This window comes from Pseudophryne corroboree, chromosome 1 (genome assembly GCF_028390025.1).
Source record: "Pseudophryne corroboree isolate aPseCor3 chromosome 1, aPseCor3.hap2, whole genome shotgun sequence".
In the NCBI taxonomy this organism is placed as follows: Eukaryota; Metazoa; Chordata; class Amphibia; order Anura; family Myobatrachidae; genus Pseudophryne; species Pseudophryne corroboree.
In genome coordinates, this window is record NC_086444.1 from 416961948 (window position 1) to 416978404 (window position 16457).

At 44.1% G+C, this 16457-nt stretch overlaps 2 protein-coding genes across 7 annotated transcripts in view; one reads left to right on the forward strand and one right to left on the reverse strand.

Moving 5' to 3' along the window:
* The window catches only part of EMID1 (EMI domain containing 1), a 190611-nt gene extending 177186 nt beyond the window's left edge, over nucleotides 1-13425 (forward strand). For 3 of the 6 annotated variants that reach the window (XM_063913327.1, XM_063913324.1, XM_063913326.1), the window contains one exon: nucleotides 11268-13425. In XM_063913327.1, the coding sequence (XP_063769397.1) occupies nucleotides 11268-11582 (315 nt within the window). In that variant the 3' untranslated portion in view covers nucleotides 11583-13425. Of the gene's footprint in view, nucleotides 1-5656; nucleotides 5748-11267 lie in introns of all 6 variants that reach the window. The other 3 variants (XM_063913325.1, XM_063913329.1, XM_063913328.1) reach the window with 3 other exon arrangements.
* On the reverse strand, nucleotides 13393-15332 carry LOC134888842 (rhomboid domain-containing protein 3-like). Its single transcript, XM_063913330.1, has 3 exons — nucleotides 15083-15332; nucleotides 14103-14348; nucleotides 13393-13886 (listed from the first exon to the last, which is right to left on the reverse strand). Exons 1-3 carry the CDS (start codon nucleotides 15184-15186, stop codon nucleotides 13694-13696), a joined length of 543 nt encoding a protein of 180 aa, XP_063769400.1. The 5' UTR covers nucleotides 15187-15332; the 3' UTR covers nucleotides 13393-13693.
* Nucleotides 15333-16457: the final 1125 nt, after the last annotated feature.

Consider the following 16457-nt stretch of genomic DNA (forward strand, 5'->3'; position numbering starts at 1 on the left):
CTACTTGAGAGGCTTGCCTACACTCGCCTTACACACTTTCTTAACTCGCACAACTTATTGGATCCACTTCAGTCAGGCTTTCGTGCCCAACACTCCACAGAGACGGCACTGACCAAAGTAGTGAATGATCTAGTCACTGCTAGATCAAAAGGCCATTACACACTACTTATTCTTCTAGATCTCTCTGCTGCTTTTGACACTGTTGACCACTCTCTTCTCATACAAACACTACAATCCCTAGGTCTTCAGGACACAGCCCTTTCTTGGTTCTCATCCTACCTATCTAATCGCTCTTTCAGTGTTCACTTCTCTGATTCTACCTCCTCTTCTCTACCTCTATCAGTTGGAGTACCGCAAGGCTCAGTCTTAGGTCCTCTGCTTTTCTCAATCTATACCTCCTCTCTTGGTAAACTAATCAGCTCCTTTGGATTTCAGTATCATTTGTATGCTGATGATACTCAAATCTACCTATCCTCCCCAGATTTGTCACCACCAGTATTGGCTCGTGTCACTGGATGCCTGTCTGCCATTTCATCTTGGATGTCATCTCGCCACCTCAAACTCAACATTTCCAAAACCGAATTAATTATTTTCCCACCAGCTAAGAGTAGTTACCAACCTGATATCTCTATAACTGTTGACAATGCAACTATCCACCCCACCCCACAAGCTCGTTGCCTAGGTGTCACCCTTGACTCTGAACTGTCCTTTGTTCCACACATTCAATCTGTCTCTAAATCATGTTACATGCACCTTAAAAACATATCCAAAATACGCCCTTATCTTACACAAGACACTGCAAAAACTCTAATCCATGCACTCATCATCTCCCGCATTGATTATTGTAATAGTCTCCTTACTGGTCTTCCCAAACAAAGGCTATCACCACTTCAATCCATTTTAAATGCAGCTGCGAGGCTAATCTTCCTCGCCAGACGTTCTTCATCTGCTGATCCGCTCTGTCAGTCCCTCCATTGGTTACCGGTATTCTACCGTGTCAAATATAAAATACTTTTACTTACATGCAAGGCTATTAACCAAACTGCACCATCATACATCTCCTCACTCATCTCAAATATCTCCCTACCAGACCTCTCCGCTCTGCACAAGATCTGCGTCTCTCATCCACATGTATTAGCTGTTCCCACTCAAAATTACAGGACTTTACCCGGGCTTCACCCACTCTGTGGAATGCACTCCCACGCACAATAAGACTCTCCTCTAGTCTCCAAACCTTTAAACGTTCTCTGAAAACTCATCTCTTCAGACAAGCCTACCAAATTTCAGACCCACACACATAACCTTCACAGCTTCCCTATCAAGTTACATCCCCTCTGTACAGTCCACATAAACTCACATTTTGTCTTCCAACATTGCTGGGTGATCATATCATATAAGAACCTAGCAACCTGGGGAACCATTATGTGACAGGTAGCATCTATCCTTGTGTATCAATGCCTATTTCCCTATAGATTGTAAGCTTGCGAGCAGGGCCTTCCTACCTCTGTCTGTCTGTCTGTCTTTGCCCAGTTTTGTTCTATAATTGTTGTTCCAATTGTAAAGCGCAGCGGAATATGCTGCGCTATATAAGAAACTGCTAATAAATAAATAAATAGTGTGGCAGGAAGACATCCTCCCCGCTGCCTCAGTACTTGGTGTGCAGCAGAATCAAGATCTTAAGCAGCACGCAGTGAAAAAAAATGCTGCTGTAGTCCGAGTCCCTAGGGGGTGTGTGTCTGCTAGTCTGTGTCCACTGCAGACTGTCATGGCACTGTTAGCGTGGCCAGTGTTAAACGACAGTGAGTAATAGTGGGCGAGGCAGCAGAGGGATGGCTGCGCCCCAATCCTCTGTGCATGCCTACTCCTCTCTCTGCCATGCTCAGGGTCGTGGTCAGACGTTACACAAAATCTGCATTCCAACGAATCATGACTATTACATCTAGTTAAAAACAGAAAGCCGAAATAATTCTCTTACAAGAGACTCATTTTAAAACGACCCACCCCTCATTAGCCTCCTGGGCTCAGCCACAAGCGCTCTATTCTACTGCACCGGGGAAAAAACATAAGATACTGCCATATTGCTACATAGTTCACTCACATGCTCAATTGAGAATTAATTTTCAGACCCAAGGTTCGCTTTAACATAGTAGTCCTTAATCTGGGACAGTCCTGCTTAACTGTTGCCTCTGTTTATGCCCCCAATATGGAGAAAGGTGACTTTCACATCGATTTTTTCTCTCGTCTCGAAAAACTAGCGCAGGGCTGTATCATTATAGGTGGCGACTCAATCTTGTATACCAAGCTCCTCAATGATCAGGGAATCTAAGCGCTTAGTGGACTCAGTAGTAAGTCATGGCTACTATGATGCTTGTAGAGTATTATACCCATGTGAACGTACGTATACCCATTATTCTATACCCTATGACATTCATTCCAGAATTTACCTCTTCTTGGTGGTTACTAACACAGTGCAAGATTTAGCTAAAGCCTGGATCACACTGGTGGTATGGTCCGATCATATGGCTGTGTCCCTATCTATATCCTCCACCCCGGTATCTCCTCATGCTTTTCGATGGAGATTGAACTCTACCCTCCTTCTGAAAAAAGATTTTGTCGCACAGACTGATAGAGCTTTGGAAGATTTTTTTGCCCTGAATGCCTCAGAGATTTCCACGCCTATAATCTGGGAAGCACATAAAGCTTCCATTCGAGGCCATTTTATATCTTTGGCTAAGGCTCAAAAGATAAAAGATCGTCAGGCAGTTGCGGATCATAACCGGCATATTGAGGACCTGATGCTACGGCATCAACAGGCACCTAAACGAAATCTGCATTCTGCGACCAGAGCACAGAGTCCAGGTCAAGGGAGGCAATACAGGAAATACCCCCTTCAGGGCTGTAGCCAGGTGGCAACTGACACCATTACCTCCATCAGTTTCGCCACCTGCGTTAACTACTGTATGTATACAGTGTTCTAGCTGATTATACAGTACATCATATGACAATAATTTTCTCATATGTCCCTGAGGGATTACCGAAATGTACCTATATGATGAGAATATTCTTTTTCTGATCTATGCATTAAACATTATATGCAGAGGCCTCACTTACCTAAAGGACACCTGGGTGCGCCGGCGGCTTCACGGGACAGGGCGTGGCTTAGCGGTAGGGGGCATGGCTAAGCGTCCCGTTCCCTGTTATCTGTTGGATTTCTCTGTGCACTGCTGCAGAACTCCTGTGCTGGCCCCCAGTGAAACCCCTCTGGGCCTCAGGAGACAACTCAACCTCAGCCATGCAGATGACCGTGCATGCATGGGATGTTATGGGGATATACGCAGCTGTGAATAATATCAGAAGATCAGAGCAGCAGGTGAAACGTCTCACACTTTTGAAAAGCTAACCCATTTGAAAGAGAAGCTTTTCGAAAGTGATACCTAAGGTGATGAATACCTCCAAAATATTCATTGAACTTGCAGTAAGTGAAAAACGTAATTATCATTACTAATATTTTATTCATGATGAATAGGCCCCATGGAACTTTATTAGCTTTTGTTTGGAAACTGAACTGTAAATTATTACTCTGTGTCTTCACTTTATAATATGGTTAGTTGTCATACAGCCTGATTCAGCAATGTGCAGAATGGGTCCTACTATCGCATCGCAGGGATGCGAACGACTCTGCCTGGTTGACAAACAAAGGTGTTCGGAGGGAGGCGCTGGGGCGGGTGGCATCTGTGAAAATGGGGGCATATCGCCCCCAATTTCTACGAATGGCAAGACCAAGGACTGCATTGCAAGACGCAGTTTCCTTGGCCTCGTAAGCCACCCTGCGACGGCAAGCCTGAGTAAGCTCAGACTTACTCAGCCTACTGTCGCAAATGAACACCAATGGTCGCAATGTTCATCCCGGAATGCGATTACATCGCAAATGTAGGAGGGAGGTGGTATGCACCTCCTCCTGCATTTGCATTGCTATGGACTGCATTTTCAGCAGCTTTGCAATTGTAATGTATGCTGAATTAGGCCCATAGTTGCTAAATACCCCCATGGCCATAACTAGGGTGATGCAGAGCGCAGATGTCCTGTGGGAGGAACCGGCCGGCGTGATCTCTAATTGTCTAGCACCTGCTGCATGTATGTTAGTAGTGGTGGCCCTGGGTCCTCTTCCGGGTGCATCGCTACTAATATACTGTGCATTGCAGCAGACAATGACTGCCCTATGCTCCATCTCCCCAGTGTTTGCAGGAAGAGACGTCATGACAGAGTCCACACTCCCACCCACAGTGACCTGCCAAGGAGCCGCTCCGTTGGTGTTTAGCACACAAATCAGAAAAAAACTACTACTGTGTGGGCATAATGTGTAAAGGGCACTAATGTGTGCTATAACATGTATAAGGGGTACTACTGTGTTAAGTAATGTATATAAGGGATATTACTGTATGGCATAATGTGTATAAGGGGTACTACTGTGTGGCATAACATGAATAAGCGACAATTGACAATTTTAAGTAAGATGGGTTAATTGACACCGATCTGAGCTCCCTCGATTCTTTTTTCTATATGCTTTTTTGGATCCCCTCTGATGGAGATCCATCAAGGGGAGCAGTCAAGGCAACAGAAAATTATTGTATCTTATAAAAGTTTTTATGTATTTTGTAGATTTGCATATCTGTAGCATATCTGTAAGGGTATTCGTTTACTAACTGTGCAACCATAACTAAGTTTTGTAGTTGACCAAGATTAGCTGAAATCGCACCTCATGTGGACATTTTTACAGTGTTGATTACTAAGTAGTTAGGAACTTGAGAGAAAGCATTACCATTGAATAAAAGTGTTTCCGTGGCCAAGTACTACGTTATGTGTGCTGCCCTCTGGTGGAATGCATGTGCATATCCTATTGTATAATCAAAGTTCTTTAAAAATTCCTTTTTTTCCTTATGAAAAACAAGAGCATAGTTTATGCAGCACTGGTATGTCCTATATGCTCTTCTAGTAATCTAAGTGCTTTAATTTTTATTTAGCTTCTTTATACAGGTTGAGTATCCCATATCCAAATATTCCGAAATACAGACTTTTTTGAGTGAGATAGTGAAACCTTTGTTTTCTGATGGCTCAATGTAAACAAACTTTGTTTAATACACAAAGTTATTAAAAATATTGTATTAAATGACCTTCAGGCTGTGTGTATAAGGTGTATATGAAACATACATGAATTGTGTGATTGTACAAACACTTTGTTTAATGTACAAAGTTATTAAAAATATTGGCTAAAATTACCTTCAGGCTGTGTGTATAAGGTGTATATGTAACATAAATGTATTCTGTGCTTAGATTTGGGTCCCATCGCCATGATATCTCATTATGGTATGCAATTATTCCAAAATGCGGAAAAATCCGATATCCAAAATATTTCTGGTCCCAAGCATTTTGGATAAGGGATACTCAACCTGTACTTACAGATTTTTTTTCTTACTCTTTGTTTATTACTTATTCTATGGGTGTTAGAATTTGACTTTCAATAGTTCACATTTCCAATACTACCTTCTCATTCTGTATATGTTTACTTCTGCACATTTCCTTACACCATTGTTCAGACCCATCTCTGATTACTGTCATCTTTGTCCATTGTTCCATTATGTTGTTTTCGGTCTGGCAGGTGGTCAGCTTAGCCTCCTTCCTCCAGCTTCAGGAGCAGCTGGAGCTGCTGGTTAAAAGGGTCACTCTGCTTGAGTACATAATGTGGCCAGGTAACAAAAGCCATGTGCGGCTCCTTGCTACCGGAATGTTTGTTACCATTTCCTACCTCTTGTATCCAGGGGCTGTAAATGTAAGCTTTCAACTATATTTAATCACAAAACTGTTTTTGGGCAGGAGGGACACCGAAAAATGATTACCACAATATATGTATTATTGGTGATTGTTAATTATTTGGAGGCATCACATGCCATTCTGTCATTCGGTTACTTTCAGCATGGGCAGCATTAATTTCACAAGGAGGATGAAATCCTCTGTGGTAGCTCACCAGTATTCTCCCACATATGGTCCTGCTCCGTACACAGTGTCTACTGTGGGGACTCTGAAGGCGGTAGGCCGTATACAGTCAGTAAAAGCTGTGCTGTGCTGGCTGATGGGTGTACTACGAGATCCCGGCGCTCGGAATCCCGGTGCCCAGCATACCGGCACCGGGATCCCGAGCTCCGGAATGCCGGCAGCGGGGCAAGTGCAAAAGAGTCCCTTGCAGGCTTGCTGCACTCACCGTGCTGCGAGCACGGTGGCATTTATTCTCCCTCCAGTGGCACAGGAGGATTATGAGGGAAGTATAACAGTCAGCAATAGCTGTGCTGTGCTGGCTGACAGTGGCTCAGGGGGACTCTGAGGGCAGTATAATAGTCAGCAATAGCTGTGCTGTGCTGGCTGACAGTGGCACAGGAGGATTATGCGGGTAGTATAACAGACAGCAATAGCTATGCTGTGCTGGCTGACAGTGGCATAGGGGGACTCTGAGGGCAGTATAACAGACAGCAATAGCTATGCTGTGCTGGCTGACAGTGGCATAGGGGGACTCTGAGGGCAGTATAACAGTCAGCAATAGCTGTGCTGTGCTGGCTGACAGTGGCACAGGAATTCTCTGAGGGCAGTATAACAGTCAGCAATAGCTGTGATGTGCTGGCTGACAGTGGCACAGGGGGACTCTGAGGGCAGTATAACAGTCAGCAATAGCTGTGCTGGCTGACAGTGGCACAAAAGGATTATGAGGGAAGTATAACAGTCAGCAATAGCTGTGCTGAGCTGGCTGACAGTGGCACAGGAGTTCTCTGAGGGCAGTATAACAGTCAGCAATAGCTGTGCTGTGCTGGCTGACAGTGGCACAGGAGGATTATGAGGGAAATATAACAGTCAGCAATAGATGTGCTGTGCTGGCTGACAGTGGCACAGGAGTTCTCTGAGGGCAGTATAACAGTCAGCAATAGCTGTGATGTGCTGGCTGACAGTGGCACAGGGGGACTCTGAGGGCACTATAACAGTCAGCAATAGCTGTGCTGTGCTGGCTGACAGTGGCACAGGAGGATTATGAGGGAAATATAACAGTCAGCAATAGATGTGCTGTGCTGGCTGACAGTGGCACAGGGGGACTCTGAGGGCAGTAGGCAGTATTACTGTCAGCAATAGCTGTGATGTGCTGGCTGACAGTGGCACAGGAGGACTCTGAGGGTAATATAACAGCAATAGCTGTGATGTGCTGGCCGACAGTGGCACAGGAGGACTCTGAGGGCAGTATAATAGTCAGCAATAGCTGTGCTGTGCTGGCTGACAGTGGCACAGAAGGATTATGAGGGAAGTATAACAGTCAGCAATAGCTGTGCTGTGCTGGCTGACAGTGGCACAGGAGGATTATGAGGGAAGTATAACAGTCAGCAATAGCTGTGCTGTGCTGGCTGACAGTGGCACAGGAGGATTATGAGGGAAATATAACAGTCAGCAATAGCTATGCTGTGCTGGCTGACAGTGGCATAGGGGGACTCTGAGGGCAGTATAACAGTCAGCAATAGCTGTGCTGGCTGACAGTGGCACAGGAGTTCTCTGAGGGCAGTATAACAGTCAGCAATAGCTGTGATGTGCTGGCTGACAGTGGCACAGGGGGACTCTGAGGGCAGTATAACAGTCAGCAATAGCTGTGCTGGCTGACAGTGGCACAAAAGGATTATGAGGGAAGTATAACAGTCAGCAATAGCTGTGCTGAGCTGGCTGACAGTGGCACAGGAGTTCTCTGAGGGCAGTATAACAGTCAGCAATAGCTGTGCTGTGCTGGCTGACAGTGGCACAGGAGGATTATGAGGGAAATATAACAGTCAGCAATAGATGTGCTGTGCTGGCTGACAGTGGCACAGGAGTTCTCTGAGGGCAGTATAACAGTCAGCAATAGCTGTGATGTGCTGGCTGACAGTGGCACAGGGGGACTCTGAGGGCAGTATAACAGTCAGCAATAGCTGTGCTGTGCTGGCTGACAGTGGCACAGGAGGATTATGAGGGAAATATAACAGTCAGCAATAGATGTGCTGTGCTGGCTGACAGTGGCACAGGGGGACTCTGAGGGCAGTAGGCAGTATTACTGTCAGCAATAGCTGTGATGTGCTGGCTGACAGTGGCACAGGAGGACTCTGAGGGCAATATAACAGCAATAGCTGTGATGTGCTGGCCGACAGTGGCACAGGAGGACTCTGAGGGCAGTATAATAGTCAGCAATAGCTGTGCTGTGCTGGCTGACAGTGGCACAGAAGGATTATGAGGGAAGTATAACAGTCAGCAATAGCTGTGCTGTGCTGGCTGACAGTGGCACAGGAGGATTATGAGGGAAATATAACAGTCAGCAATAGATGTGCTGTGCTGGCTGACAGTGGCACAGGGGGACTCTGAGGGCAGTAGGCAGTATTACTGTCAGCAATAGCTGTGATGTGCTGGCTAACAGTTGCACATGAGGTCTCTGAGGGCAATATAACAGTCAGCAATAGCTGTGCTGTCTGACAGTGACACAGGAGGATTATGAGGGAAGTATAGCAGTCAGCAATAGCTGTGCTGGCTGACTGGCACAGGAGGACTCTAAGGGCAGTATAACAGTCAGCAATAGCTGTGATGTGCTGGATGACAGTGGCACAGGAGGACTGTGAGGACAGTAGGGAATAGTCATTCAGTAATGGCTGTGCTGTACTTGATGACAGTGGCACAGCGGGTCCCTGAGGGCGGGATGTAGTTACTGTCCCGGCGGTTGGGATCTTGGTGGTCAGAATACTGTGGCACAGGGGGACTCTGAGAGCAGTAGGCAGTATTACTGTCAGCAATAGCTGTGATGTGCTGGCTGACAGTGGCACAGGAGGTCCCTGAGGGCAGTATAACAGTCAGCAATAGCTGTTATGTGTTGGCTGACAGTGGCACAGGAGGACTCTGAGGGCAGTATAATAGTCAGCAATAGCTGTGCTGTGCTCGCTGTCAGTGGCACAGGAGGATTATGAGGGCAGTATAATAGTCAGCAATAGCTGTGCTGTGCTCGCTGTCAGTGGCACAGGAGGATTATGAGGGCAGTATAACAGTCAGCAATAGCTGTGCTGTGCTGGCTGACAGTGGCACAAGTGGACTCTGAGGGCAGTAGGCAGTATTACGGTCAGCAATAGCTGTGATGTGCTGGCTGACAGTGGCACAGGAGGTCTCTGAGGGCAGTATAACAGTCAGCAATAGCTGTGATGTGCTGACTGACAGTGGCACAGGAGGATTATGAGGGAAGTATAACAGTCAGCAATAGCTGTGCTGTACTGGCTGACAGTGGCACAGGGGGACTCTGAGGGCAGTATAACAGTCAGCAATAGTTGTGCTGTGCTGGCTGACAGTGGCACAAGTGGACTCTGAGGGCAGTAGGCAGTATTAGCAATAGCTGTGATGTGCTGGCTGACAGTGGCACAGGAGGACTCTGAGGGCAGTATAACAGTCAGTAATAGCTGTGATGTGCTGGCTGACAGTGGCACAGGAGGATTATGAGTGAAGTATAACAGTCAGCAATAGATGTGCTGTGCTGGCTGACTGGCACAGGGGGACTCTGAGGGTAGTAGGCCGTATTCAGCCAGCAGTAAGATATTGTGAACTCATCCTACCTGGCACCAGAAGTCAATGTTTTGATAGGGCACAGGGGTTCCCTATTAATGCTTCTGGATAACTGAATGCTAGGTTAGTGGAGTATGTTTCAGGTGGCACTAATATAATTTACTAGTACAGAAATTCTGTTAGGAAACTACTAAAGGTTGAGAATGTGTTATTGCACTTAATCCTAGGAACATATTACTTAGCAAATGGAAACACAGTTCTATCAGTAGCACACAACAATTTATAACATTAAATATATTGGGCTTGATTGTGAGTTGGACACAAAGGGGGTCATTCCGAGTTGATTGCTCGCTAGCTGTTTTTTTGCAACCGTGCGAACGCATAGTCGCCGCCTACAGGGGAGTGTATTTTAGCTTTGCAAGTGTACGATCGCATGTGCAGCCAAGCTCTGCAAAAACGTTTTGTGCAGTTTCTGAGTAGGTCTGACCTTACTCAGCCGCTGCGATCACTTCAGCCTGTCCGGTCCCAGAATTGACGTCAGACACCCGCCCTGCAAACGCTTGGACACGCCTGCATTTTCCCAAACACTCCCAGAAAACGGTCAGTTGCCACCCATAAACGCCTTCTTCCTGTCGATCTCCTTGCGATCGCTGTGCGAATGGATTCTTCGTTAAATCCATCGCACAGCAACGCCCTATGACACGCCTGCGCATTGCGGTGCATATGCATGCGCAGTAGTGACCTGATCACTGCGCTGCAAAAAACATCAGCGTGCGATCAGGTCGGAATGACCCCAAAGTGTGTGTATTTGAAGGAAGCAGCAGTAATAACAGCACATGCACTTGCTCTAGGCGAGGCGCAAAGTACATCAGAAACAAGCTTCTACTCACTGTACGCGCGACATGGAATAGCATGGAAGTATTAATACACGGACCGATCTCGTGTAACCACAACATTGCCGACCAGTTTCCACCCATTTCTGTCCCAGAACAGGCTGGAAATATGCAAAAATGTGTACATTTACCTGCTAAAACTCATTATTTGCAGCCGTATAATGAGCTGCATCTGACTTAGGGTCAGGCCCTTTTGCAGTAAAGGTGTATTGGCATTGCCATAAATATAAGTTGCCTAAAGATATTGATTAACTTGCGCTATAGCTGACATTACAGCCCTGGTGATAGAATTAGCTTGAACTCCAAGTATGCATGCTGCCTGTGTATTCCGTGTGCATGTACTGTGACTGCATGATGCATGTATGTAAAAACAGGTGCATGCTGTTGTGTTTAGCTTATTTTGAGGTATTAAATGCTTTTTAAAGCTACATTTTCTTCAGAATGTAGAATAAAACTTTAATCTGTATATATACTTTAATCTGTATATATACTTGTTACATTTTTTTTTTTTTATATTTACATTTTTATAGCTTAACCTATTTTTTTTATTACCGTAAATGTTTCAGAAGCTCTGTGATAATGTTTTTCAAAAGAAAAGCAGCGTTGGTGCTTAGGTGACTGACTAGTAAAGAAGCATCAGTGTCAGCAGGACAAATGTGCATGGATGCTATGAAAAAAGACATGTGAGAATGTGATCCAGGGCATAGAATGAACTTTTAATGTATCATATAATTAGTGTTTGCTGGTCACCTGGTTTATTATCATCTAATTTTTCCAATTTAGAAACTGACGCAGGCTCTGGAACAGAACCAACACCAACGGGCAGTAGTGGATTCTATCGTGGAAGGCGCAATGGCCCATCGCTTTACAAAGTTTTGCCATCACAGAATGATGAAGAGGAAGATGAGAGCTATTGATGGTTTCCTCCATGGTGCCATTAACAACCTAATTAGGTTAATCTACCCTATGTGGTTCTATTTGTGCCTTATTTCTATTCTTTTAAAGAGAAATATGGAGGCCCACCGTTTTCTCCAAGCAGTTTTCATGAAACACCTCTCAGGCCTGAACATTAGGACATTACCACATGAATACACATGAATTACCCATGTTTCGTTGTTATATCATATCTGTGCTCAAGCAGGACATGTATAGGAATCTAGGCCTGTTGTGGGTTATCTGCATATTGGATTGAAAATAATACATTTTATGTTACCTGGAAAACCCTCAGTACACCGGCACAGTGAATTGCTGGCACTGTGAAAAAATGGATTTAGTTTGATTACTGTATCCAAATCAGTCCTATTGGGAGTCTATAGGTGAGAATATTGAAAGACACAGAGCCATATGATCCTACAATTTTGGCCCGCAAAAATGTAATTGAAGCCTTTCATATTTTAAACAGTGAGAACAGATTGGAAAATCATCATTCAACTTCTTCCAAAAGTTGCTTGTTGTACTTACTATGAAATAATTAGTCCGGTTATCTATATGGGTATCCAAGTGGTTATCAAACGCCCAGGTCACAGCCAACATTATGCACTATGATCAAAAAGTGAAATGCTGGTGAACATATAGTTACTGCAAGTCGTGTACTAGTGATCACTTGACTGAATCATTTCTACCATTTAAGCAGAATAAACATGCCACTAGAAAACCTCAGGAGCATGTATTTGGTACTATAACACACTTGAACTTTCAGAAGTAAAAAACCCCCAGCTACAACTGAATGTTCTTGTAAATGGAATCTGTGTATCCTGATGTTTATTCCAGCATCTCATAGCCAAACTGGAATTCCACACTCTAGTTCTGAAGACAGTGCACATATAGAGAAGAGAGGGAAGCATTTGGTGGTAATATATAAGTATTTAATTACAAATGTACAGTACATCATCACTTACTATGGTAAGAATCAGTTTGACTGTTGGTGGTTACCTTGGAGAATTTCACCAAGAACAGATGGAAAGAAAATTCCAGCATATCACTAACACTCAGGGAGAAAGTAAAAAAATAAATTGTTTTTCCATTCCAGCAACCTGTCGCAAAATTACAAAGGCATTTCACACAAGGGGGTACCCTCTCAGTGGCATCATGAAGACTACAGCAGCTGGAACACAGGAGACGAAACCACAGAGGATGCCCTCAGTTGTGTGTAACATCTATGGAACGGTGGAGCAGCATGCTGGGATGCAAGAACTTCTGATTGCCTTAGTAGTGTCAGTGATATACCGGTCCGGGATCATTTCCCAGTTCTCCCAGCTGACCACCTATGAGTAAAGTCAATACAGGTTGAGTATCCCATATCCAAATATTCAGAAATACGGAATATTCCCGAATACAGACTTTTTTTGAGTGAGATAGTGAAAGCTTTCTGATGGCTCAATTTACACAAACTTTGTTTAATACAGTTATTAAAAATATTGTATTAAATGACCTTCAGGCTGTGTGTATAAGGTGTATATGAAACATAAATGAATTGTTGGAATGTACACACACTTTGTTTAATGCACAAAGTTATAAAAAAATATTGGCTAAAATTATCTTCAGGCTGTGTGTATAAGGTGTATATGTAACATAAATGCATTCTGTGCTTAGACTTTCCATCACCATGATATCTCATTATGGTATGCAATTATTCCAAAATACGGAAAAATCCGATATCCAAAATACCTCTGGTCCCAAGCATTTTGGATAAGGGATACTCAACCTGTATAATTCTCCCCTTACTGTAAGTGATTCTGCACTTTTGTAATTCTAAATTAAAGTTTATAAGATAAAAATACCCAAGATGGGCTAATACATTTTGTGATTTATGTGATGTTGTTTATAACATAAGAGAGTGTGTAATTTTATTATTTGTTGTGTACACATTTTATTATTTGAAATCCACAATGGTAAAAAACAACAACACTTTGTATAAATAAATAAAACTTTTTTTTATTGAGTTTCTGTTGGAAAATCCCTATATCAGATCCTGAGACATAAGGATTATATCCAGGAAACATGTTCTGGTTTTGGAATGTTCTTGACAATCCATTGTGTTTGTCATCATTTTCTTGTCTTTGTGTGGGCTGCTCTACCAGCCAGCATGTACTGCCAAAAATTGCTCCACTATCATTAGTATATTGCTCTTCAAGCAACACTGGTAAAGTACAGTATTTGTAATGCTCTCTCTTATTGGAGATTTGTAGATAGCACCATGAGCTAATGTATCAGAGGTTTATGTGCCCGTAGTCAGAGGAGCTTAGATGTCCATGAGATGTCTGCCTGTTACTGGCCACTGTAATATCTCTACCAATCTCTCCTTCCACAAGAAGGGACACTGCTCGCTCCACCTTTCCTGTGGCTGCTAATGCAACAACTGCAGGTCCTGTGGGAAATCCCATTCGTTCCAGCTGCTGGAGTCTAAAAAAGAAAAGCCGGATGTAGGTTTGGAGAACGAAAATATAACGATAGAACACAGAGAGAGATAACCAAGTACAGTCATACTGGTAAGAAGAGAAACCTTTACATAGAACGTTAAAGTAGAGGTAATAGTAACAGAATGTCGTGACTAGGCAGGCAACTAAGTGACTAAGGAAGTCCAGTGTTTACATAACAAGATAAATATTAATATCTCACCTAAGTGCTGACACACTGGATTTGTTCAAGGTTAGCTCATGTTTGTGTGTTTCTTCTTGTTCATAATCCCTCAGAGAAGCTAGAATACCAGCTTCTAACATCTCATGTTCCAGCATTCCTGGGTCTCCAAACCAGGCAGAAGTATCTCTCAAATGGGCAGGGTCTGAATTTTGTGTGTTTACCTCCACCATGGACATATCAGTAAAGGGGGTTGATTTGTACAAATCCGTGTAGGAGAATGGAAGTCTGGAAAATAGAAAGGAACATACTGTTTGTTCTATGAAATGATGAAACTACCATGTTGAACCTGTGGCAAGCAATGGTTACTTGTAAAATGACTTTACTGGTTGAGTCTCCCATAACCAAATTTCTGAAATACAGAATTTTTTTAATGTGACTGAGAATTACACTTTTGCTTTCTGATGGTTCAGGGGGCCGGATTCCAATGTGGTTGGTATTGCATAGCCGCAAGGAAGTTCAATACCTTACAAGTAAAATTCAAATGCTGTAGCAGGCATCTGTATGAATAGATGTGTTCTGCCAATATCTGTGATCTGAGTGCTGCATCCAAAGATCACCATTGTGACCATCGATGATCACTGTAGTTGAATAGTCTTTGTAGAATGGTCCTGGTTGCGACTCCTGCTCCACCCCACAAATGCTGCAGCACTTCAATCATGCTATAACTAAGAGGGGGCTGTGAACGATCACACAGGACCTGTTCTGGGCCCAATGTACACACACTTTGTGTAATGCACAAAATTATTAACATTTTTGTATAAAATTACCTTCAGGCTATGTGTACAAGGTGTATATGAAACATACATGCATTCAGTGTCTAGACTTGGGTAACATCCCCTTGAAATCTCATTATGATATGCACATATTCCAGAATATAGAAAAATCAGATATCCAAAATGCTTCTGGTCCCAAGAATTTTGGATATGGGAGACTTGGCCTATATTATCAGCATTTCTTACCGTTCTTGTGCTCTGGAATCCATATCATACACCCTAGTACCTTCTTCCAGAGTTGGTATAAACTGTGCCAGAGGAAAAGATGTCAAGCAGTGACAAAAGTACATTCTATCCAGTGCATGTCTCCTGGTATCTGGAAGGTCTAGGTAACGAAGTAATCCAGCACGACCTGCGGGCTATTTTTAAGGAATTTGCTGATCATGTAGCTTTATACAGGGCATTTGTGGTACTGTAAACATTTATTTTGGGATAGATTTGTGTGAGATAAAACGAGATTTATGGTAAGAACTTACCCTTGTTAAAACTCTTTCTGTGAGGTACACTGGGCTCCACAAGTCTGGACAATGGGGGTGTAGAGTAGGATCTTGATCCGAGGCACCAACAGGCTCAAAGCTTTGACTGTTCCCAGAATGCACAGCGCCGCCTCCTATATCACCCCGCCTGCCAGCACAGGAGCTCAGTTTAGTTAACCAGCCCAATGCAGTAGCAGGAAAAGAGACAACAACGGTTAGTAGCCACATACACCACACTCTCACGACAAGAGAAGTGTCAGCGGCTAATGCCATATCAACCCAAAGAAGCTAAGTGCGTCAGGGTGGGCGCCTTGTGGAGTCCAGTGTACCTCGCAGAAAGAGTTTTAACAAGGGTAAGTTCTTACCATAAAACTCGTTTTCTGCTGCGGGGTACACTGGGCTCCACAAGTCTGGACAATGGAGATGTCCTAAAGCAGTTCCTTATGGAAGGGGATGCACTGTAGCGGGCACAAGAACCCGGCGTCCAAAGGAAGCATCCTGGGAAGCTGCAGTATCGAAGGCATAGAACCTTATGAACGTGTTCCCGGAGGACCACGTAGCCGCCTTGCACAATTGATCAAGGGTCGCACCACGTTGGGCCGCCCAAGAAGGTCCAACAGACCGAGTAGAATGGGCCGTAATGTGAACAGGAGCTGACAGACCAGCCTTCACATAAGCATGTGCAATCACCATTCTAATCCACCTGGCCAGGGTCTGCTTGTGAGCAGGCCAGCCACGTTTGTGAAATCCAAACAAAACAAAGAGAGAATCAGACTTTCGAATAGAAGCAGTTCTCTTCACATAGATAAGGAGAGCCCGTACCACCTCCAAAGACCGCTCTTTGGGAGACAAATCAGGAGAGACAAAAGCTGGAACCACAATCTCCTGATTAAGGTGGAACGAAGAAACCACCTTAGGTAAATATCCGGGACGAGTCCTAAGAACCGCCCGGTCACGGAGAAAAATCAGATATGGGGAACTACAAGACAAGGCACCCAAATCCAACACTCTTCTAGCAGAGGCAATAGCCAGCAAGAACACCACCTTAAGGGAAAGCCACTTAAGGTCAGCTGAACCAAGAGGTT